Source organism: Meleagris gallopavo, chromosome 12 (assembly GCF_000146605.3).
Source record: "Meleagris gallopavo isolate NT-WF06-2002-E0010 breed Aviagen turkey brand Nicholas breeding stock chromosome 12, Turkey_5.1, whole genome shotgun sequence".
NCBI lineage: Eukaryota > Metazoa > Chordata > Aves > Galliformes > Phasianidae > Meleagris > Meleagris gallopavo.
The window spans coordinates 8015132-8041408 of record NC_015022.2 but is presented as its reverse complement, the minus strand read 5'-3'; the positions used below and the strand labels follow the sequence as shown (position 1 = coordinate 8041408).

Genomic DNA, 26277 nt, shown 5'->3' with positions numbered 1-26277 from the left:
CTCTGGGTGAAAAACTTCCTCCTAATATCCAACCTAAACCTCCCCTGTCTCAGTTTAAGCCCATTCTCCCTCGTCCTATCACTATCCACCCTCATAAACAGCCGTTCCCCTCCCGTTTATAAGCGGTCTTTTTGTTCCCATTTGCATTTTGGGGGGATGCTGCCCTTCACACTGGCATGATAAAATAGATACAAATAATCCTGCCTATGCTGCTATTACTATCTCTGCTTTTTGCATCTGGGGAATGTTTGGAAATCACACTTTCATGTCACCACGTAGTCATCTTTGTTTAAAAGCTCATTCCGTTTGAATAATGAAAATAAAAAGCAGTTCACTGCTTGGACTTCAGCTGTTTCTCAAGCTGACTCTCATGCAAACACATTAATTCTGACAAGTCTCTTTTGCAGACATTGCATGGGTCTGCCTCAGACTAGAAGGGAGAATGCTGACAGTAAAAATCACACCATACCTACCTTTATTTTGCATTTTGCAATGTATTTTTAAAAATCTTATGACTTAGAGCTAGAACCGTTCCTCCCCTGCCAACCCCCCAGCAATGAAGTGGTGAAACTCTGCCCACTATGAGGGAAGAAACGGGAGATGCACTTCATGCAAAATGTGGGTGACTCCAGATGATTTTCCCACCAGCAAACTTCAACTTCCCATCTGTTTAACGAGCAAGAGCTGCCTTAGCTGAGCGCCTTCCAACCGGCCAGCATAGGTGGGTTAGCTGTGTTTTATGCAATATTTACAACTGAGAAAATAATGCAACTCTTCTGTAGACTGAGGAACTTTGTGGAATAATTACAGGACAGTATTTTACTAATTTCTGGCTCCTCGGGCGTGCTGGGATGGCTGCACGGCTGCTGTAACCTAAGACTTTTGAAAGCAGCCTTTGTGACAGCTAATTAAATACGTGCACATACAGTATCACATTTTAAGACACAATACCACGTAGCATTTAATAAAGATTAACAGCCCAGATTCCTGATACTGTGAGCAAAGACTGGAAGTCACATACTTTCAGGTCAGCTTTTAAGCTAGAGAGCCTCTCCCAGGAGTGGAAAATCATTTTGCAGTTTACTGTATTCCTTTTTATGGTGATGCAGATTCAAAAAATATCCAAATCACAGAAAAACACAGTATGTACATATTTTGTTACCCAGTTGTACTCAGTTACATTCAATGGAGACATACCCCTCTGCTGAGATAACAGATTATCCATTTGGCCTGAGCTCTGTGCAAAATCCTATGGGAAAGAAAAAGAGCATCAGATTTTCAGATCTCGCATTTGAGGAATTAAAACCATTTTGTAAAGTCTTCAAAGTTGGCCAAGAAAACGGCTGCTTTATGAAATCTGCACGTTAACAAAGCGCTTTGTTTGCTATGCATCGTAACAGGACACTGCCAGCACTTAAATTCTATAGCTCAGGGTGGATTTCACACAATCTAAAAATACATATATTTTTAATTTACAACAGAGAAATAGCAGTTTTATTACCTTCCTCAGAAATAATTATTCTCACTATTTTCAATTTGAGACAGTGACTACGGCCATATTTCTTTACAACGCGTTTTGGATTTAGACTGAATTCCAAACACGCTCTCACTCCACTGCTGACCGACCCAATTCCACCCTGCAGCTCGAGATCCCCATTCCCTGAGAGCAGGCAAAGTTCTCCCAAGGCCGTGATCAGCTCCAGAGAGCACAGCAAGCCCTGCTCCCTCGGGCTGCTCCAGCACGGAGCGCTCCGAGCACCGCCTTTTGTTCCTGCACTCCCTAAGCAGGGCTGGGGTTGTTTGGCATGAGACACAATTTAACAGATCGTGGTGGCTATTTCTGAACATTTTTTTTACAATTGTTCCAGCGCATCCAGAGACAGAAGTAAGAGAAGGGATGATGCAACCTTCAGGGGATGGCAACAGATCTGCTGGCAGGGAAGTGCAACGCTGATAGTTGTAAAATCCAGCAATCATTTTCCTTTGATTGATGCTGCACACATTTAACACACTATATTTAAGTGTTATATTTGTACACACCACCAAACTCTTACATAAACAGGGCTTCTTTTTGCATTCCCTGGCACAGGAAGAATCTCATTTTCTGGTCCCAGGGAAATATTTTGCAGACTTTACCAAAACTTCCACGGAAGGGAGTGAGGGATTTGCCTGACAAAAAAGCAGCGGGTTGAAACCGAAGCAGAGGGGCAGGGCTCTGCTGTGTGCACAGCTATCTGAGCACTCCTCTGTGCCTGTCGGATTCGCTCTCTGCGCGTGTTCAACATTTGGGGTTTGATTTTCAAAGGGGTGTAACAGCGAAGTAGCAGGGAGGTGAGCAATGACACACCAGTAAGATCACACACACACACACAAGGATCTTCTATATATTAATGCAACACCTCTTCTAAAAGCCTGAAAGAACAGCATGAGGACTTGGCATCTGAGATAGAAATACAGCTCTAATTGGAAGTGAAATTAGTAACACTGACCCTTGGAAATATGTTTTGCTGCAGCTAGCGTAGATTTAAATGCCACAGTTTCTATTAGAGAAAAGGAATCAAGGTAAATAAAGCTAATTATTTGATGGGGGACTCTTCCCTACTCTCCTCTGTATTTTTAAATTGGAACACAAATCCAGCCTGCTGTGTTTTCTTATATTCATACTGCTGAAGTTACTTTTTGCCACCGCAGCTTCTACAGTGATATCTGTAGCTTCCATATTAAAATGTGTCCATATGAAAAAAGTCAAGGTGAGGCACGAATTATAGCTTCGTATTTCAACAGAAGCTCCATGGCAAATTCTGCTAAGCTCAAAAGTTTTCTTTCTTCCTTAAGCTGCTACTATTTGAGTGTTCAAAGAATGAAAAGCAGTCGTGCTCAGAAGCTCAGTAACTCAGGAGTTACGCTGAAACTTGCAGTAAATATTTAGTTCTTGCGTCCTTTCCCCTCAGTTGGTGCAGCCTGCCTCAGGACTGGCTGTAAAGCATTATGGAAGAGCTGCAGGACCGTTTGTGTAGCAACAAGAGGAACTTCCAGGTGACCAAAGCATGTTATTTTGTGATAGTGTTGATGAAAACAGCATTTACTTATTTAAAAACAGGCAGTAACATATATAGAAAGCATGAAGCACGTTTGGTAAGTACAGCACAGCATATAGATTGACACAAAGGGAACAAAGCTGCTGTAAAACCTTATTCAGAGCAGTATTTGTAACGACCTCAGTGGCTTACTGTCAGAAGTAAAGACTGCACGATTAGACCGGTAACATATGTTGTGTGCCTTCTGCATCAAATATATACACTGCTGTTCTGTTCTCTGTAAATCTGTTGTCTGCAATATACAGCCATACATTTAGATGTAAACACACCAATATACAGATTTCAAATATGCTGCATATGCAGTAGCTTAAAAAAAAGTTAAGTATTTTAAGGATTGCCCTGTAACGGTATGATTCACATCGCATCTTTCGGGCACATCAATAACTTTGGTGAAAGCAGGATTCTGCACGCGACAGCGAGAACCTGAACCGCTCGGGTAATCTTTCAACGTTATAAGATATCTCAAGTACAGGCATAATCTGTGGTTTGAAAAGAGCTGCAGAGAATCTTAAAGTACTTCAGCGCTGTTTACTCGCTTTACGTAAGGCAAATAATTTCCATGCACACAGCAAAGGCGAGAAAAAGGGCCGCAGTCATCCTGCGAGCACTGCTGCACGGCGCCGCTACCTGAATGAACGTGGCGAGGAGCACACAGCTCATCTCCTGCTCCAGAATGAGCTTGTTCTGAGGGTTGTTGTAACAAGCAGCTATTAGCGAAGGGAAGAGCACTTTGATTAACCGAGGATCGCTGAAATACTGGAAAGGCAACTGGCACAGCTTCTGCAGCACGGTGGGGTGACGGCCAGACTGCACAATGATCTGAAAGACAAACGTAATGGAGTGAGGACACGTGCCCTATCTGGTCTTCCTGTGGATCAACCAGAGTGCTGAAGTCATGCTGAAAATATGAGCGCGGATGAGAAGAAAACATCTTAGTAAATACTAAAAATAAATCGCTGGACATTTAGTCCAAATAACTCCTGATTTAGTGTGCAAGTATTGTATTTACTGCAGAGGAACAACACGGCTGTAAACTGCTTTTGCTTCTATTACCAAAAAAGACAATTGAAAAAAAACCAAGAAACAGATTAATCTGAAGATTACAATACTTTCACTTAAGACAAAGAATGAAAGCAAAGGGACTGCTGTGAGTTAGAACTGCAAAACAACTCTCCCAACTGCAGCCATTTAAACACAGTAAGCACGTTTTTATAAAAAAAAATAAAAAGGAAAAAAAGTCAAGAGCAAGATCCGAGATCGCCAGGACTGTAAAAACCCACATGCAGCTCGCTCATCCTTTACCCAAGTGCTCTCTGGCAGCCAGAGAGGACTCTGTTTCATCGTGGATGTCTGCTATGCATTCTCAGGCACTGAAAAGAAAAGGTGATTGTAAGCTGCACAGCAACTAGTTTCAGTGGAGACTCTGAAAGACCCTCCCATCTGTATTTCTTATCTCAGTTTCTATCAGTGCCATTGACTCTAAAAGGAGAATTGTTTAGATAAATGGGACTGTTGTCATGAAGCAGGCTAAGTTTACAACTGTGTACATCTGAGGAAATCAGGCAATGCTATACTGGTCTCTCGCAAAGGAACCTTTCCCATTTACTTGATATTCTTACACAGCCTTTGTGATACACTACAAAACGTCAGAATCGGATCTGTTCCAAGGAACCTCGATTAGACAATTATAATATGAAAGAGCTGTCTGACCCAAAGTTGGCTTTTCGGCATAGGAGGAAGCTCCTATAGGGCTGAACACTGTAAAACTTAGGGTCACGACTGTAAATTGTACTTGGAAAAACACAATTTTACAGGTACACACCCAGACAAGACTGCGTTCAAATTAAAACCAGAAGGACAGAAAGAAGCAGTCGAGACCACAGGAACATAAATTACAGGGATTTACAAGTTTTCAAAGCACTTTTAACAATACCTTAAGAACACACTGAGTCGATAATGCAGTTCAGTTTAAAAACAAGATCAACAAAGTAATCGTTTGCGTTTTTGCAGTTCACCAGCCTAAAATACACTGAAAACCTTTCAAAACACTGGTAGAAACGTCTTAATGACCTTAAAGCCGGGAGGAATTTTTAAGAGGCAGACAAATATGTGACAATTAAGCATTGCTCTTTTGAGGAAAGTATCTAGCAGCCCACCCCCGAAGCGTTTGGATGATGCTACACTTAACTGCTGGCTACCATTCTTGGTGATTACTGCTAGGATTCTATATTTATTGTTATAATAAATTTATTATTATTATTATTATTATTAATTATTATTATTTCACTGTAGGCTTTTCTACGGTAAATCCTCCAATCAGAAAAGCACTTTTAATCGTTTACAATTTTATTCCAATAGCTACAACTGGGATTTGTGATGGAGGACATAGTAAGGGAAACCTTTGTTGCTGTCCCCTGGACTTGCTGAGCAGGCACAGGACAAGCAGTTTTGAGCTCTTTTTCACTTCACACTTCAATCCTTTACCCATTCCAAAAACGTCACAGGTAATTAGAGTTCTCTTCTCAAATAAGCAATATGCACACAACATTACCATTTTGTTTTGTTTTTTTTTTTTCTTTCCCAACTTTTTAACTGCAACGTTATGACATTAAAGATAGGAAAGTTCTATTTGAGAGTTGTTCATTGTTTTAATCTGGTATTTATCACATGTGGAATCAATTTAATGAGTTTAGCTCACTGTACTAATGCAGCTACTAAACCTGATACACTACAGTACGTACACTGAAAAAAAAATCAAACAACTCCTATCTGGAAAAAACCTGCAGACATACAAACCTCCAACAGAGCAGAAAGGAAAGTCCAGAACTCGACTTAGCAGACGATCAACAAAGAAAACAAATGAACGCCTCATCTACGACTTCTTTGCAGTTGAAAAGGACTCTTCTCTATTTTTATTTTTAACAGTGACTTCTGCCTCCTTGCTGAATGATCCCAGTGAGTTTTGCAGGCCTGGAATACTCATCTCATAAAATGCTCCAATATGAGATACAAACTGCTTACTGAAAGGCAGCACAGGAGCCCACCCCACGTGCTGGAATCCTAGAATTAGCTTTTCTTGGTGCTCTCTCTCCAGCCTGAAAGTCAGATATGCCTGTCAGACGTAACAAGATCCTAATTAAATCTCTGCATTTCTGTACAGCCAAGCATTTCGGCACCTGCTTAACTTCAGATAGGTGCCCAGGTCCCATTAATATTTGCTTGCTGTTTTCTTTTCCTGAATTGAGACCTGTCTATCAAATTACTAAAAGCTATGTATTTTTAATTGTTCCTCAGAGCAAGCAACTCCATGTTGTTATTTTCTGTATTTTATTTAAAATATTACCTTCTGTTGAAATTAAGATATTCATACCACCTTACTGTTTTTGCTTGAGCCTGGCTTAAATAGCACACTTTGCTCTCCATGTAGAAGCCTGCTGAAAAGGAGCTAGAACATCTCAGGTGCCCTACCGTGCTGAACTCAAACAGCTTCTCCACTACATAAATTGTTAGGAAGGCTGCACAATGTACCCCACTTTAATATCCAACTGTGGCAGCAGGTGCTCACCCCATCCCTAGCAGGCAGCCCCTGCTCCCATTTGCCCCTCAAGCACAATGACTGCCCTGATCCACGGAAAGAATGATTTCTAATGTCTCTAAATGAAAGCCACCTTTTTTCTCAAGTTTATTTGGACCAATATTGACTACGCAGTATATTGCTTACCCATTAGCTGCAATTCTAGCTGTGAAAGTCTGAAGCAGTATAAAAGTCAGTCTTTCAAAACAGGCCACAGTGACAAAAGCCAGCAATATGCCACACAGCACTTGAGCAATAAAAAAGGACAATCAATCAAAAAATTAAAAGCTCCTCGTAGCACTGGGGACGCAATAAAGTTGTGAAGGGAACTCATCATTCTGCTGGGAAATCAGGTTTTCCCTGCCACTGAAATAAGGCTTCTGGCTATGCACCCGAGGTGACTGCTACAAGGCTATTCCATCCTGGATCCTACTGTCCTTCCCTGTGCGCGCACCACAACAGGTCCAGCAGTCTTCCCTTGCTTCCTGGCACCTTGCAAAGCAGATCTTCACAGGACTGACAAACTAATAAACCACGAGGGCCTAAATAACTTAGATTCGACTCTCTCCAGGTACTGGAAGGAATGTGCAGCTCTTTCCTTTTCTGGGAAGCTCCAGAGACCCAACATGAACTTTCTGTGGATCCCGGAGAATGAGAACCTGAATTCTGCTGCTCCCTTCCTTGCTCACAAGGACAGGCAGATAGCTGCTCACATACACTGTGGCAACACTTGCACAACAGCTACCAACAGAAAGATGTTATAGTGAACATCTCACAACCCTGTGTACCACACACAGCACATAAAACATGCATTTGAATCAATCTTTCCCTATATTTCTCTTACTGCAAGCAAAAGACACAGCTACTTACCTGTGTACGTACGAACACTGTTCAAAGCTGTGCTGTAAATCTTCCTAGCTAACAGGATTCTGCTTTACTGATTGATAGGCACCAGCAGCTACATGTCAAATTAGTCAGACCTTACCAAGTCAATGGCTAATTTTACAAGAACATTAACATAAGAACCCTCTAGTTTTTGGAACCATACCTGGGTAGGGTACTGGAGTTTATAAACATCCTACAGGTAACAATCAGAATTTTCACTGAGAAATCTCAAATGTCACTCAGAAAGTTGAAAGAATGATTGCATGTAAAAATACTGAACAAATATCACCCAAATCAGGGTAAACTGCTGATTCACATACTCCTCAGACTCTCACAGCCTGATTAGAGATGTAAGTTTAGATACACACAACTCATTTTTCTAGAGCTAGCAGTTCAATCAAATTGCCCTGTGAAGATTTACATTTTTTTAACCTGTGAAGAAGTATTTTTGGTGACAATCCAGATTTCTGTTTCCAGCTTGTAACTGCATACTTTTCAGATGTCAAGTGTTCGAAAAAAGAGAAACTGAATTAAAAATTCACCAGCAGCTCTCCAGAGATTTAAAGATTAAGATCCTAGAATGGTTTTTAATGCTTCCAGGCAAATATGCTAAATATTGTCAGATATTTTACTACAAGTAACCAAACAAAGGCTCAGCTTTACGTCATCTTTTCACTCCTGTGTGCTATCCAAGGTCAGCCCAGGATTACTGGAGAGCGGAAGCCTGATTTTTGGAGCGGAATTTCGTTGAGTTCTACTGATGGTTTCAGGTTTTATTTACTGAGAACCTTTGGAAGCCACAAGGCATCATCAGCTCACCTAGAAAGCACGCCTAAAATCTGCAGGAGCATTTCCCATCTATCCAATTATTTCCTCTGAGGTTGCTGACATTGTTTAATAATTGGTCCAAGTACTAGAGGTTGCAGTTCTTACATCAAATTAAAAGTGAGACAAAATTATCACACCAACACGTGAACTGGAAACAGGAAAATGTGCTTGAATCTCAACTGCATTAAGTTTAAAACTTCCTGAAGTGAAAACTTTCTCAGCTCTTGGAAAAAAAAAAAACTACTCATGAAAAGGTGCATTCTGTAGCTGCCGAGTAAAAAATACAGCCATTGTATCTGAAAGCTGAATTACATTTTTAGAAATAGATCCTTCTCAATAAAACGTCGGGGGTTTATGAAGCAAAGCACTAACATGTGTGCTTCCACTTGACTGTGGTATTCTGCTGCAACCTATTTCATGTTCAGATGCAATTTTCTGAGAGCAACGTGGACGAAGAGCTAAGAGCTCTCTGAGGGGCACTCCTGGTGTTTCCACAATCCTGTATGACCCTCTGTTCCAAACTCGGACACAGCCATTATAAACATTTGGATCTTAAAACTGTACTGTTGGTATGGGAACTATTAATGTTTCTTCTCTATTTATCATTTATATCAAAGTCAATTCTAATTTGTACAAACAACTAAACGTTATTGAACTGGAACTGAAATGCTGTGCATCTATTCTTCGTAACTACACAGAATACATCAAGCAGTTAGAGGCTTTTGTTTGATGTAAGGTTATTTATAACTTGGTAAAAGAAATAAATCTTTATATTAGTAGTCCAGAGTTTCTCTTCAAAGTTAGATCTGCATTATTTCTTTGCTTCTATATAAACAGATCCCATACTGCTAGCATTCAATCAGTGGAATATGTCACCACTTAGACTCTTCTTCTGTTTTAAGGTCAAGCTCTTCTCTTTCCATTTTGCAAACTCCACTATTAGCAAGGCTCTGAGCAAAGAATGTTCTAAATTCCTTCTAACATTTTATCAGGAGCCAGAGCACCATTTCTATGCAAAAATAACATGCCAAAATGTTACATTCAAATTTTAAAATAAGAATTTGGCCTATTTGAAAAATGTCAATGTTTATTTTCCTAGCATCACACATAAGCTTTCAGAGAGAAGCGATGCAGATAACGGAGGTCAGAATTTATGTTTTTCTCCCTACAAACCATACTATGAGCAGTGTCCTCCTAGAGCTAACTCTATGGGTTAAGAATGGAGTGCTTTGTGATGCTCTGTGCATACGCGAGGAAAAAAAAAAATCACCTGAGCTGTTTTCATGTTATCACCCAAAAACATCTGAGCATTTCAGATAGGAAAATAGTAAATACAAAAACAATGATGTATTTTTAAATGTTACAAAGTTTATCAACTATGTTGCTTAGGGGAAGCCTAGAAAAAGTGTAAAATTCCTGAAAAAGTACCACTCAAAATAACAAGGCACCTTAGATAAAAGATAACAAAGCATACAGAGATTAAATTCAGCAAAAAACAAATATTTTAAACTGTTCTTGTAGAAAATCAGATCCATTACTATGTGACAAGAGAAGAATGGAAACAATTCTAATATGCATTGAGGCTGCTTGGGCATTTAGCACATGCACAGGCTGCAGGATGAACTAGTAACCAAACACCTGAACCACAAAGAGGAGTAAGGAAAAGCTTAACTCTAAAAGTAACAGCATTTTAGCATTTAACATACTGATATAAAAACAAACACTTACCTGTGAGGGTGCAATCATGCTTAATGTTAAACATATATTAAGTACAGTGTTAAATTCCAGGGTATCATTACTTTCTAGAAAATAGTTTCCAAATAGTTACCAAAATACCCTAACAACAGATTTATTCATTTAAGTGTTGGACTAACCATTTTTTATTAGAAGAACTTGTTATTATGCATCAAATCTATTGAGCAATACATTTATTCTGTAAGCTTAAACCTATCATGCCACATTTAGGTTGGATATTAGGAGGAATTTTTTCACACAGAGGGTGGTGATGCAGTGGAACAGGTTGCCCAGGGAGGTGGTGGATGCCCCATCCCTGGAGGCATTCAAGGCCAGGCTAGATGTGGCTCTGGGCAGCCTGGTCTACTGGTTGGCAACCCTGCACATAGCAGGGGGTTGAAATGAGATGATCTTTGTGGTCCTTTTCAACCCAGGCCATTCTACGGTTCTATGTCTCAGATCCTGAAACATGATTCTGAACATGGAAATGATCAGAACTGGGCCTTGCAGTCCTGCTTTATTTACTCATTTAGAATCATACAACTGTTTGAGATATAGAAGGGACCTTAAAAGGCCATCTGGTGCAACTCCCCTGCAATGAGCAGAGACACCCACAGCTCCACCAGGTGCTCAGAGCCTGGTCCAGCCTTTGAGGCTGATGTGAATGAAGAATTCTTGATTTAAAGCCTAGAGAGAACCGGGCTTTAGCTCTAAGAAGTTGAAAATAACTAGTCAGAGCTTTTTGCCATCATCCTTGAAAGCAGAACTAGCTGGGTAAGAATCCCCAGAAGGTGTAATTAAAATATTACAGCCTAAAATGCTCTCTCTGAGCATTCTCCCTCTTCAGAAGCAACAAGCCTCTGCTGTCACACTCCAAAAACCTACTTGCAAATGCAGTCTTAGATTTTTTAATTACCAGTACATCTTGCTTTTTGGCTTTCACAATAAATGCAGAGGTTTTGTAAAAATACCCAATTGACAATAAAGGCTGTGAAACACATCGTGCCATTTGACATGCTGAGCTGGCTGGGAAAAAGCTTCAAAGAGCAAGAAAATGTTCTCTTCCATTTACCCTAACTAAGAGCAGAGGAAGACAGGCCAGATTTTCCATAGCATTCACTTATGCAAGACTTAATGCATTTTAGCCTTTCTTTATATTTCAGCATCACTTCAAGCGATACTCATTTGTTTGAGCTAAATATGATAATATAGGTTTCTGAGACTTCTCTGGGTCTCTTGCAAGCTCCCTCCCTTAGAGCAGCAATTGTCAGCTGCTGGAGCCCAAAACTGTGAACAGAGAGCAGGCTGATGTCCTCTCTGTGTGGGGCACAGTCACTGGGGGTCCGCAGAAACTTAGAAAACTAGTCTATGGGAGAAGAACAGGGAGTTCCTTCACACATGGGGCAAGACAGACAATAGCTCACAGGGCCTGATTAAAGATTTGCAGACTTCAGATTTCGTGTTAAGTTTTGGTGTGAAATTTAATTTCCATGGAAAGGAGAGACTGGCACGCTCGGTTAGAAAGACGCAGAGCAAATTGTGCAAGCCTGTGCAGCCATCGCTGCCAACGAATCTCCAGTGGCCAAAGCCAAAATACGGCAGGCCTAGGTCTCTGCTGAAAGAAACTACTTATTACACAGAACCGTGCCAAACTCTGTGGTGTGTTTCTGATGTGGACAAAAGATCTGCTGGGGATTAAGCTGAGACCACCAAGCTCTCTCTCCTTCTGACCCAAGATTAGCATGTAGGCCGTCAGAGGCTGTGACATGGGACAGTCGCTCTCTCCAGGCCTCTCCATCTTGAAGCTTTAGCTATGGACTGTGCTTTAGGGCTGTGCATATACTGCTTTTGATGACATTGGGAGCCAAGCTTATTCTTTGTTTTTTGCAGTTTAAAGCAAGACAATAAGATAAGTCCAACCGCTTTCATTTCTCCTACTAACTCCTGCATGCTCCCTCCTGCTCCTACAGGAATCAGCCATTACAAACTGAAACTAAATACAACCAATTTCATTTTAAGTCTTTGCTCATATTACACTTCCTTCCCTACAGCCTCTCAAAACGCCAAACCAAAGAGAGGTACGAGATGCATTTTGGAGCAACAGAAGTACAATTAAAACACAAAGTGTGAATCACCTAGCCCCTTGTGTTCAGCTTGTGTTTTATTTGCATTGTCACTGATTGCTCTGAAAAGATTGTTGTTTATCAGGGAGCTCAAATAACAGCGGAGGTGTCTGACAAATCACCCAAGAGGCATTTCCACTTTTCTCTGTCTTGTGAGGAATGCCAGCTTTTCTGAAAACATCCCTTCACTTAAGTGAATTGATGTGGGCTGACTGTGTAAGATTGATAGGAAAAAAAGCACACATTACTGAGTTGTTTAATTTACTGCATTTTAAGATGCTGAGTTTAATCCTCGGGATTTTTATTGCTCACAAGCTGCAGTGCTCCTAAATGGCAGTCCAGGCTACAATTCACATGAATTGCTCACTGAAATCAGCTATTCTACGAGTATTATTATTATTTTTAATTCAAACTCAAAGTTTTCAAGGGCTTTTTTTGGAAAGACTTAACTTCAACATCAATTCCATGCCCCTTAAAGATACTTTCTTACTATTTACTTTCAAGTACAGCCATTTACTACACAGTAACTACCAATTCCTGCACCCTTACTCCTGCTCTACTTTTAGAAACCCCCTTTGTCGGATTAAAATCATTCCAGTCCCGGCACAGCCCCCAAAGAACACAAATAATGGAAGTTTAATGATGGTAGCCAGTAAACAACTCCCATGGAATCTCTGAATAGTATTTTTATGAACTATTCTTCTAAGTTTCCCTGTTTTTCCAATTTCCAAGTTTGCGATCTCTACATTTTAGAACTACTTTTCCTTCTTCATGCTAACACTCAACCAAACTGGCCACACACTGGAACTCAGTGAAAGCAAACACTGTCAACTGCACAGAGTAATTTCCCTAAAGATGGCAGTTTGTAACCTGAAGTCATTCTGTAAGTGTCCCTCACAGCCCGGCAGTGCTCGTAACCACACTTACAGACATCTCATACACATATATATGTGATGTGTCAATCTACTTTGAGTTCATACACACCCTGCTTAACGAGGAATAAAATGTTCTGCTGTTTTATAATAGAAATAATATCTGTAACAAAAGAAATGCTAAGAAGTCAGAAAATGTAATGATAAATCAGTTATTTAAATTAAAAAAGAGGAAAGACTCTCTGTAAGAAGCACTTCTTGGGATCTTCTATGGCGTTTTCTTTGTGATGCAAATCAGTAATAAGCTCCATGAATGTTTCCAAATTGTCCTTCCATACAACTCCATTTCTTTGAACATTATATTTACACCTGTGACACTACTTTGTGACATTACATATTTTTAAGACAGGAGAAATTTCCTTCCCCAAGTACCCCATAATCTCACTGTTCCTTATGCCTTTAAGTGAAGCAATATGGCATGCCTGAAATAGGCTCTACAACACACTCTCCATGGCTGTACAATACAGATAAATTCTCCATGAGTGAACAGCTATTGAATTCAACTGTGTGTACTTCTGTTTTCAAAGATTATTCAATATTAACATTTCAATTATTCCCAAATTCAAAATAAGAATTGTGTGCTGATCCTATGGGCACAGCTGTCTGGAGATAAAAGGTTTGGAAGGACAGACAAATAGTTAGTTAAACTAATGCAATTGCAAGGCAAACTTTCTGGGATGAAAATCCCTTTCTCAAAGACATATGGTTTGCATATCTTTTTTTTTTTTTACCCAATTGCATTGGTTACCTCAGCAAAAGTTCTTAACTGTATCTACAATTACCTAACTTTTGTAAAAAAAAAAAAAAAAAAATAGAATAGAATAAAAGATGTAAAGCTGCATACACCTCTTCTGAGCTCTCTGACAGAAGTGTTACGTTCTGCAATGCACTAAAAATATGTATTTTTAGTTCAACAATTCAGAAGCATAAAGTCCCGTTCCACACAAGTCCCAGAAGCTGGTGAGATTCTGCCAGAGCATTCTATAAATACACTGTCTGTCAAACAGGAAAAAAAAAAAAAAAAAAAGAAGAAAAAAGCTGTTTTTATTTAAATAAGTTGCACAATCGAGCACTGCAAAAGATGCAACTTCCTTCAGAGCCTGCCAGACGAGGTCCCGAGTTCGAGAATCTGATTTGTGATGACTTTTCAAATGAAAAATATTTGCTAAGTGCAATGAATATGGAAAGATCTCTATTCCCAGTACAGCAATGTAAAAGCAGCCAAATCATCTGTCATTCATGTTAATTTAATTACGGGACCACATTCAATTATCCAATATAATATGTAAATGAAACGAGCTGACAGCACATGCTAATTATAGTCATTGCAATAATTAAATCGAAGAAAGGGAATAAAAATGTAATGGGATAGGATATTTTTAATTAACAAGAACATTTTAATTAGCATCTGTAGTCCAACAGCGTGGCATAGCGCGACGGGTTTATCCCGAGACTGGACATTATTCTTATGCTGGTTGGGCTGTCCAGCCCTACCCCTGGCACCATGGGACCCGTTTCGGATGCTAATAGATGAAGGGGCAGCCAGCAGAGCAGGCGCCTACCACAGCCGAGCTCCCCGCCCTGCAAAACAAGGGCTGTCTATCGCTATCGTAAACAGAAGTTCACGTGCCGAGACAAAACAGACAGCGCCGTTTAGGCATGACTAATGATGCCGAAGCATTTAAAATATTAAAGGAACACTCTGCTTTCTGAAATTTTCAGTTTCATAACTGATTTGTTTCTCCAGTGACGGCAGCTGCCTCGGAAAGGCTCTTCGGACATTAAAACAAAATGCCAAAAAAAAAAAAAAGGACGGAGTATCGCCGATATGTTATATGTGGGCAGTCAGCAAAATCAAAGTCTTGCTAAAATAAACAGAGCAAGCACTATCAAAACACTACGGAATGCATTCCTTAGCAATCCACTGTCCTCACTGCTCCTTGACAGAACCATTTGGGCCTGGGCTGATGTCAGGACGTGGGAGCCCAGCCACAGACCGGCACACATCTGCAGGACCCACTGCGGGGCTCCTGCCAGCTGTACAGAGTGCTGAGGAAAGAATCCCACTTGTCCATTCACTTCTCAACTAATTGTAAAGTGTTGCACAGATCCTATACTGCTCACTGAATATATAATGCTCTTGGAGGATTTTACTCTATGAGCATGAAATATTTTGGAAATTGTCCTTTTGTTTGACTCCGTAGTAGTAGTAATTAACTTAAAATCACAGCACTGCTTCGTCCATATTCAGGTTCACAGACTGTAAAGTCTCTTGAATTTTTTTTTATTTTTTTATTTTTTTTAAAGAAATCTATTCTCCAAATTGCACACTTCTGAATAATGAATGCCCTTTTTTTTCTTTATCTCACTGTGCCTTTTGGAGTACTTTACCTGTTCATGTGGTTGGACAGAGGCACAGCAGAAGCTGTAAATAACAGGTTTTTTTTTTTTATGAGTTCAAAGGAATGAAAACTTACAACAGCTTTGTAATAAGGGATAGAAATTTAGAGAGGAAAAGACCTATTTAAACAGCAAACAATTCAAACAAATGCATTTGGCTTCAAGAATAATGCAAGTTTGCTGTGAAATACATTAGTTATCGACTTTTAAAAAGTCTGTTCCAGTAGTAAATAAAAAGAGCTACCAGGCACTATGAAAGTTTGGCTTCATCGTTCAAGTCCCGCAGATCTATTTTTACGATGCAGTTCTTTCCAGGATTTCAAGTCTGCTACGTGAAAGCTTTCACTGTGAGACCCATTTTTTATTTTTAGTAGCACTCTGCGAATGATCCACAATGAAAGAAAAAATAAAAACGGGAAGCTCAAAATGTAGTAAAAAAATTAAACCATGAGGGAATTAATAGGAAGCACTTCCCATTTCAGTCAGGGCATCCTATCTTTATTGGAAGTCACAACACCAACAGCACCTGAGAATGATGACCTGCTTAGTAGCAAATGATGATGTGCTCAGCAGTAAAAGTAAAAGTAAAAATACTGTTGTACAATCTTCCCTACATTTTGTGAGTACCTGATTGAGTAAGATTCTGCCTTTTTGGAACGTTAGCAATGCTGTCAGGAACAGCACGATCACTCCAGTAGGAGTAACGGGAGAAATACGGAGAGTCTGAGATTACCAGCGGGAAGGAGGCCTGCAGAACGACACACGATGCACACACTTTGTCTCCTGACTGCAGCCACACGGGCAGCTGCTGCCATGGCACTGTGCCGGGCTCCTGCTGCTGGACCTCTGCCCCAGGTCAGAATGCAGAGCAGTGACAGGCATTGCAGTGTGCTCCACAGGCACTGCTGGTAGGAAATCCCACTGCTGTGCTACTCCTGGCACATTTATAGCTGCATGTCCTCTTGGCAATAAATCACAGCTGTTTATACTTGTGTGCCAGAAAAGAGATTTTGAAACTGTGGAGAAAAACCAACACTGTATGCTGGCACCCCCGGATACCAGCACGACTGCTGGTGCAGCACTGAGGATGAGAAAACTGCAGTGGTGTCATGTGGATTTTCAAAATGACCATACTGAGGAGTACTGCCCACAGGCAGCCCCTTTTCCTGAGGGGCTCCAAGCTGTTCTTTGAGCTTTGGGCCCTGACAGTCTGTGTGCTGGTAGCAGTGCCTCTGTACCCTGAAGTGGGATTTGGCTCCACCAGGAAGGAAGGCTGCAGGATCCTCCCTCAGGTTCTGTGGCCAAAACCACAGAAACGTTACTATATATTATGTGATTACAGAATATTTTCGACAGCATTTTCAACTTTAGGATATTTGAATGTTCCAATTACGGTCAAAAACTGTGGCAGCTTTTCTCTAACCTTTGCAGGCAAGTTGAGCCACTTCTTTCTTCCTCTGTCCCATTTAACTGGTGGAGCTAAGCTGTTCATCCTGCACCCCCACCCAAAGGCTGAACAAAAATGAGAGCCAACTATTACAAGCATGGTGAGAGAAAAAAAAAACAACAATAAGTAACTTCACAAAATTGAATCATACCAAAGATGCAGGCACCATATCACACCTTCCACATATCCAGAGTCAAGGTCACAAAAGTAAAGAGCAAGTGCCAACATCCACTGTGCCAGTACCCCTGAGATGTTGTGTGTGACCTGAGGAAACCGGGAGTCTTTTAAAACCAAAGTATTCAAAATCATTTTGAAGATTTGCACCTGGGTTATTGTGTAAGCCATTTTCATTAGTATGAGAAGTCTCAGACTCCATTAACAGAAGTGAACAACAATGAAGGAAGCTGGACGGGATTTCCACTGTCTGTTTGACAGTATTTGCTTTACTTCTGGAAATATACAAGGCAGCTTAAATTCAAAAGAGCTCTCTGGGTACCCAAGCACACGACTGCTTTGGCTTTTGAGGACATGCCTTCACTGCAGACTAGCTTTGCTGTCTTTACAAGGTTGTACTTGGGCACCACAGCTGCCCAATCAAGCTGACAAGAGGTTAACTTGGACTTAAAAATATTATTTGCTGAGTATATCTTGGCAGAGAGTGAGTTTAATTATGATCAACATGAGGTCACCATTGTTGTCTGTGAAAGAATACAGAACTTGTTCATGGCCATATGAAACCGTAGTATTTTTCCTAAGATGTAACTTCAGCTAATATTTTGTAAATGCACACATTCGTGTTCACAGGAATCCCAACTCTTCAAAACAGCGTTGAGGAGGTTTGTTATTTTTGAGGGATCCGTGACTAAACATACACTTGATAACTTCTGATCCCATTTTCCATTTGCCTTACCTGGTTATCTGTGTTGTTTACAGTAAAATAGCCCACACAAATAATGACTTCATGTAGCAATCCTTCACAGGTATGCTGGGAACAGTACCACAGCAACGAGCTGATAATATGGCGGAAGGCAAGGGACAGTCCTTCAGCACCAACGATAGACTGAAAAAAAGGTAAAGGAACAGAAGTTACAGCCTAGCAGTGTGTTATAGAAATTACATGCATCACAATGCTTCAGTGACACAAATTTGGGGGGGAAGTACTGACTACATTTTTAGCTGCAATGAGGATAGAATCGGATCTCTTGTTTCATTCAGTAGCTTGCACTTACAACTAAACTGTAACATTAAAAGCCAGACAAATGAGAGTAAATTCAAACTCTGAAGGGACACAGGAAAACTGGATTCTGCTTAGTTGACATGCAGTGTTGCATTAAGTTGACTGTTCCATTTGACTTACATTATGCGTTCCAGGAAACTTAATGCTAATGATATTTCCTAGTAAGCAGCAAAAGAAAGCACATCATTTTTGCAGAAGAGCAAAATGCATTTTGCATTAATAACTCCTGCTCTGAATGGAATACAAAGATTAATAAGTAATTACTTTGCAAACATGAAAAAAGTTAGAAACATCCAAAAGGAGAGAACACTCAGCTGTACAGCTTTTTGGGGTACTTTTAAAAAGTAGTCAAATTGCTGTAATGTGGAGATTCTGAATTAGATTTTATCTGCACAGCCTACAGCCTCTATTTAATAAACATGTCAAACAGACAGAACGACACAGGGTCAAAGGGGAAAACTAAAGCACAAAGAATGAGCATGACAGTCTACTAACTCTAATGAAATAGCAGTGCAGGCCTGTGAGAAAATTTCTTTCATTTGGGAGTTTTCTTCTTTTCGTATCTCGCAGTCTGCATTAACTACATCTCCATAAATCCCAGTCTGCAGTATAGTTTAGTTTCAGCGTACTGAAAATCTCTACCCAGGAGAAGCAGAATCCTTGAGAATTAAACCAGACTCAGCTGTGGCTGTTTCTCCATCTTGAAGCTCAAGCATCTCCCTAGCTCAGCATATTTTCAAATCCTACCACACAACTGTTTACCACCACCATGTAAATGCCACGTTCAAATGCCACCCCTCTTCAATTAGGGCAGTCCATGCATGCTGTGACCTGGCACTCTGGGCTAAACCCTCCCCGATAACAACAGGTCAAAGGGCACCTCAGTTTGTGTATAGAAGTTAAACTAATTTTTCAAGGAAACTACGCTTCCTTTTTAGCTAGAATTAATATCAGCTCAGGACCCTGTGTTGTTTCTCACTACCATCTTTCAATTGTTTAGACTGTCAAATTAAATTAAATATATACCCACGAGCCATCTGTGCTAATACAAACTCAAGAATACCAGAGCTCTTCTATTCATCAGAAAACCCCACTCTATGGCCCTACTATTACACGATAAAACTACTCCTTCAAGATAACAATCTGACTGCATAAGCTACGCTCCTTCCCTCCGCTGTCTGCTCCTGCCCACAGGGTCAGGACAGGCACTAATTGGCCTCAGGTGTACACTGAGTATTAATGCTACAGAAACAAACCCTGTTAGTACAGAGGAATGGATGGCTGCTGAGACTACACGTGTGCCCACCGTGCCATAAGACAGCTAAACATGAACTTCCCTGGGTGCACGTCTGCATCAGTGCACTGAAGGAAATCACTCACACTGGTTTGTTTCCTATGACGTTGTTATGCAGCAACAAACCAACCTTTCATCCCAAACCAAGAGCTACCGAGCCCTGCTGTACAAATGAGCTGCTTTGATTTACAGAAAGAAATGGGAGTTAATGGTGCATGTAAGAGTTGTTTCACGTGGAACTCCAATAAACAGTTTGTGTCCCATAAAAGGAAAAGCTACTGACTACATGGATCCCTCGGCTGCAACTATACAGATGTATGCAGTTAGATGCAAGCTTCCTGCTAACTGGACTAAAAATTAGAAATACAAACGGAAGGAGACATGAAATTCTCTACTCCTGCAAAACTCTAGCAAGTTTTAACACATTTCAGATGAAGGTTGTGGTGAAGTCTATACACAGATTACACAACGAATGAAACAGAAACCTGTCTGATGAATGGTATGAGAATGATGTTATTGCATTAAGCAAAGCAATGCTTTCTGCCAGGTGCTTTGTATTAACAAAATAAAAGTTCTGCCAATTCATCTGAGAAGTATTTTACAGATTCTTAGTACGGCTAAACGATTCCTTTACCTATAATAGGTAAGAAAAGACTCCTTTAATTTCAATGAATAATAAATTATGAAAAGATAAAGTTTTTTTGTCAATAAAACATTGCTTTGAAAAAAAGTTTAGATATTAAGTGATTTTCAGCTTGAGATATAAAGTGCAGGCTGCAGGCAACCACTGAAAGCACTCAGAAATGAGAATTATGGTTATAATACAAGCCCTTCTCATCAGAAGAATTTACTTCTTGCTCTTTAACTAAATCTTAATAAATACGTATATATATATATATATATATATATATATTTTTTTTTTAAGAAAGCCTCCAAAAGCAAAATATTACGCTGCAAAATAGGGTTTCCTTTTTATGAATACAAGTAGTAATGGATTGGATTCAGCATTTCTTGTACTGCAAACTTTCACACTTCGGTTATACCCATTAGCCATAGGGTAGAAATAGCGATTAGTAATTTTGTGCACAAGAAAACAGACAATTCACAAAATAACCAAGATCCTGGAGATGGAAGTCAGCCCAGAAACACACACAATTAATATTTCACACAAAGCAAAAACTGTAAAACATCTGTTACCTGGAAAGCAGGCAGATCAAGAACCGCAAAGCTATTGAAGAAACGTAAACTCTGAATGGCAACCTGGATTGTGTTCTCTGCATAGCTGTCTTTAGGACTGGCTGTGTTTGGATCTGAAATTGTGCCGTGGAAAAGAACACAGTACAGCATATGCAAGACTCCAACCAGATCCGTAGCCTGAAGAACCGCCGTTAGTCCTGTGGGATCCTGACGCGTACTGTCAAATATGTTCCAAGATCTGTCAAAGAAACATTAAACCGCCTGAAAAGAGGAGCAGCACACACTTGCCCAGGGTGAAGCAGTTATAAGGGAAATGTTAGAGAACAAGCAAACTGCTAAAAAGGAAAACAGCCCGATGTCTAACACGTCAAGAATCCACAATATTTCCACAAAATTATTTCAATAATCTGGGCACGGTCTCTTGCTCTCCTTAATTACAGCGCTGCTATACTCTTTAAATATCTTTCTCCACATCCTGGTGTCTTTGTTTCCAAACTGGGTTGATGATGCCAATGAGAGACCATGCAGAAGTCGGCCAGCTCTCAGGTCAGAGAGCTGGGGGCACTTCTGGGGGATCCACGCAGGCCGCCCCTGTGGCCAGCAGCCCACGGCCATCCTTCCTCTCCTCACAGAGAGGTGGGAGCACAGCCTGTGCCTCTCCTGCCTTGGGAATGGGCGGTGGGCACGGCAGCAGACATGCTGCTGATGAAGCAAAAGCAGTTACCCGGACCAGACAATCTTAATCAAATCGTTCTGCAGGAATCTGAGAATGAAGTGGTTGAGCAGTTAGCAAAACACTGCTACTTATTTCCATCAGATGCTACTATGGAAGACTGTATGGGAGCAAGACAGAAGTCTGAAATGCTTGATGCAAGATTTCACTACTTGTGACTACCTAAGACTATTGCTACTTTGGATGTTAAATGCAAATACAAAAAGCACACAAAATAATCCAACAAGGCTTCACAAGGTTTCATAGAGTCACAGAACTGCAGGGGTTGGAAGGGACCTTTACACATCAAGTCTGGCCCCTACTAATAATGCAGGTTCCCTACAGCAAGTCACACAGGTAGGTGTCCAGATCGGTCTTGAATACCAATTAGAGAAGGAGGTCGTAATTCAAGTCCTCATCTGAACTATCATGTAAAACCAGCTGAACTTCACTGTGGAAGCACAGTAGGTCTGTGTAAGTATTCACAGGAAATACTGGGATACAAAAGCAGCGACGCTGAATATATGGTGCATCAACCTTCTATCTTTATCTCATATACTGCGTTTGCATCTTAAAAAAGAAAATAAAGGAAAAGGGAAAAGAAAGAAATGTCAATATCAGAACCAACTATTTTCTTTTTTTTCTGTTATTAAGGGAAAATACCACAGGCAATATGATACATATAAAGGATAAAAGGGCAAACTAGGTGAGGGTACCTTGCCCTTTTATAAAAACCAAAAGAAAAGGAAAAGGGAGAACAGAGAATAAGAGACAAACTGGAAACAAGATCCATCTAACACCATCTGTAGCTCTGAAGACAAGACCTTGGGTTACCACAGAAAGGACTGGACCCTCAGAAGACTCAGAGCACTCCTACTGACCAGGATCAGCAAACTTTCCTTGACCAGAAGAGCTCGATGCAGCCTTTTCAGTACTTGTCTCAGAAGCAGCTCATATCTGTCTGTACACCAACCTGGGTGTACAGACTATGCACAGCTCACTCTGTTGGCACACATCTGCTTTCATCACTGCTTACAGCTCCACATTTAGAAAGCAGTTACCTCAGACAAATGCTATCCCTTTGTATCAGTTAGGTCACCTGCATAGGGAACGATTTTATCAGAAATAAGCATGAAGGGGTACCATTTCTTCTAGATCACTATTTACAGGCTGATGTTACTAAAAAGCTTCTCGTGCAGCATCCTCTGCTGATATGCCAAGATTTCACTCATGTCCCAGTCCTACTTCAGTGATACCTATGCTGTACAAACATCCCATCAAACCACTTCTTCACAATGTCTGAAAGAAACAACCAGATCTTCGGGTAAGATAGAGGAAGAACACAAGGAGGTACCGCATCTGCCCTCCCATCAGCGCCTGGGTGCTACATGGGTGCTCCACCTTTGCCAGTCAGCACCAGCCAAGCACCCTGACCACTGCAGACCTCAGCTAGAGCTCTGTGCAGCTGAGTTCATGCCAGTTTCCAAAACTGGTATGACTATTTAACGCTGGCTGCCTTTAACAACCAGCTCAGACTCACAAGGATCCCTAAAGGGGCTCTGCCACAAACCCAGCCACAGCAGTGCTTCAGAAGGCCCCAGCACAGCATTTGCTAGAATACACGCGGTAACATTCAAAACACAGCGTAAAGTACAGTCAAATGATTCAAATAATGATTTAATATCACTTACCTCCTGCAAAAGAAGCACAAGTAGCTTGTGGTTTGTAACACTCAACAGTCCTAACATCTATGCTGCAAAGAATGACAGAAAGAAAAAAAAAAAAAAGGAAAAGTACCTGGAGCTCTAAGTTTGCTTTGGGTGGAGCCACGCAGCACAGCAATTTACAATGTGAAGCTCCTTTTTCCATGCCTGGAAGCTGCAGGGTCCTCAGGTGAGCGCACTGGACTGCAGCGAGCAGCTGGGAACAGGCAGCAGGGCCGCTGCACCTGGAAGGCAGTCAGCAGCTCAGGGCCACTTCCATGCACTCCCAGGACGTGTGCTGCGTCTGAGCTGCTCGGTGCTGCCCACCAAGAGGCACTGCTGGCTGCCCAACTATGCACTCGGCAGCCAGAGTGTGCCAACAGCTGAAACAGGCAGGCTGCTTGTTTCCACACTATCACATGAGCACGGCTCCCTCTGCGACCAGTATTTTATTTCCATCTTAGTTTCAATCACCGTAGGAAACAGAAAAACTATCAGCTGAAAAACAGTCGTGTTCAAATGACAGCCCCAAATTCATTACTGTCCATGACACCTCCTGCACCTTTTTGTGACTCTGTGCAATGAGGAGGTTGTCTGATTTTACCCAAGGTTAAAGTTAGCTTGCTTTCAGCTCTCACTCCATCATTACATTTAAACAACTCCATATGAGAAAGCTTATAGAGCTGGATGAAATCCTTTTGCCATTTTGAGCTGCTCCGGAGCAGTGAATGAATCAAAATATACATAAAAAAGTCAATTGTAAAAATGACTCTAAATGCACGCTCTCTTTTTTTTCCTACCCCCAACCCCCCCAGAAGAGACCAAGAATTTTACAGTCCTACCGCAGGACAAAGCTGTTAAAAAAAAGTCATTTTGTCTGTGAGGTTTGGTGGGCTGAAGGAACTGTTGAAAATGTTTATTTTTGATTTTTCCTGTATTACAGTTAATTTGTATATGAACAGGCTACCGGCTCCTGTTGGTTTTAACTGTCAGTTATAATCACTTTAAGCCTAAATGTTTACAATAAAAAGGTAAAAGACGTTATTCATACTGGTTGTGGGCTTTAAAGCAGAAAAAAACACATGTGAGATGTGGGAAAATGGAAGGTGAAGCTTTGTGTGAGCTGCTTTGAGCTGCTCTGGTCAAGCCCATAAAACAGCGGATTCCATACGTTTAGCAGATTTTAAAAACCCTTTTAGTCCACCTCAAATGTAAGCCCAAGGAAAGCTCTGATAACTGGCAGCTTACAGGCTGAGAGGAAGGGAAACAAACAAAACCCACAGCAGTAAGAGGGGACTCTGTCACACGCGAAACTTAAGTCTGTATGTAACTAAAGCTGTGAGTCCTACGGAGGCATCTCCTTTTAATTATCCTATTGAAAGAAGCCTACACGTTAACTGTGTTGCTAAGAGCTGCCAAAGTAAAGCAGAATGGACAAACCCCCCCCAGCTGCTCACCAAAGGGAAGACTTACAGGACTTTTTTTTTTTTTTTTTTTTTTTTTTTACACTGGCTATTCTAGGCTGGGGAAAGGGAAAGGAAAAGCTTCCAAACTTTACCAAGTCTCTATACTTAGCACAGAAAAACAGGCAAATATTTATATTAGGGTCAAACAACCTGTGGGAGTAAAATAAAGGAAAAAAATACAACAAAAATTAAGTGCAGGACGTTTCATGATGGGCTGCCATTATGATTATCAGATTCTGCCATAAGAGACTCCTCCCCCATTGGCAGAGGGCTCATGATTTACAAAAAAAGGTTTAAGAATTAAAAAGTATGGATATATGCATCCCAGCAAAAAGTTATTAAACAGTGATACTGCATTGCTTAAAGTACACCACTATTTATTAAAAACAGGAATTTAATGCAGCTTGATGAGAAACAGCAGACTCTGCAGAACAAGTATAAAACTACAACTTCTCCAAACTTCAATATGAGCAAACTGTTTATATCTGAAAATATATTGTTTTAAAAACGGACTGAGCTAACAAGCAGACAAGGCCCTCTAAGGGTATACATTATAATGTTTGTATATTTGAAATATATACTCCTGATTAAAAACAGGGAGCCAAATGGAAACATGAGTTTTCAAGAGGCTTAGAATATGTTTGTTTTTTTTAATATTAGGATTTAAAAACCATCATCTGTACTTTCTCCTTCTACATTCTATTACTGAGAAAGAAACGTCAAAAAAGAGAGGCAAAACAATAATAAAATAGCTATAAGGAGGACTTAGCACCTGCCAAACCTTCTTATAAATCCCATTAGCAAGCTACAAATCATTGTATTGTGCAATAGGTGGTCTGAAAGTCTGCAGTAATTTCCAGAAGAAATTTCAATTAGTTTGCAGTCCTTACTGCATTTGCTGTCTGCTGGAAGCAGTGGGAAGCACACCCAGAATTCAAACAGACTTGCATATGATTTGCTATCCAGCAGCCAAAACAAGCATTATCTTAATTACTGTAATAAAACTGAAAAGAAACTAGCCCACTTCCTTGCATGCCTGTGCCGTGAAGTCGCTATGTTCCTGGACCAAGCCCTATATATCTGCAGCTTTCTGCTGCCGCAGCTCGTAGACCAGATCCATCAGCTGCTGCCTTGGATTTAGATGCACCTTAGCACTGCTCTGGGATAGCATACAATGGTAACAACTTTGCTACTGCATTGCTAAGACATACCACTTCCTACATTACTTAGGGAGCTTGTACAGGTTGGCTGCAACATGAAAGTGGCCAAATTTTGTCCAAGTTGCTATCCCAGGAGGCTTCTTGATTTGAGGATCTCTCCATGCACAACCCACTGCCCTCATGGTGTCTGTTACTGTTAGCTTGCTGTGCTGCTCTTAGGGAGAACATTCCCTCTCAGTGGTTATTATTATTATGGATTGACCCTTACACTGAGCCACTGCTGCTATTTTTCTACTGTTGTTTGCATTACGTCTGTAGCTTACTGTTTCATTAAGAGCTCTCACACAACAAGTCAATTTGTTTACTGGGAGAATTCCATGAATTCTTGACTTGCTTTGTGATCTCTGCCTTACCAGTGTGGAGCATCACATACAGCAACACAATGCCCTGGGGTGGACGTGTCAGCACATATTACTAATGATCACAG

At 40.7% G+C, this 26277-nt stretch overlaps 1 protein-coding gene across 1 annotated transcript in view; it reads right to left on the bottom strand.

Moving 5' to 3' along the window:
- Positions 1-37: 37 nt before the first annotated feature.
- Positions 38-26277, bottom strand: part of LOC104912822 (S phase cyclin A-associated protein in the endoplasmic reticulum-like) — a 38449-nt gene continuing 12209 nt past the window's right edge. The window contains exons 4-7 of the mRNA XM_010717405.2: positions 20750-20987; positions 17932-18081; positions 3726-3917; positions 38-1249 (exon numbers count right to left, since the gene is read on the bottom strand). Coding sequence (XP_010715707.1) covers positions 1112-1249; positions 3726-3917; positions 17932-18081; positions 20750-20987 — 718 coding nt within the window. The 3' untranslated portion in view covers positions 38-1111. The remainder of the gene's footprint in view (positions 1250-3725; positions 3918-17931; positions 18082-20749; positions 20988-26277) is intronic.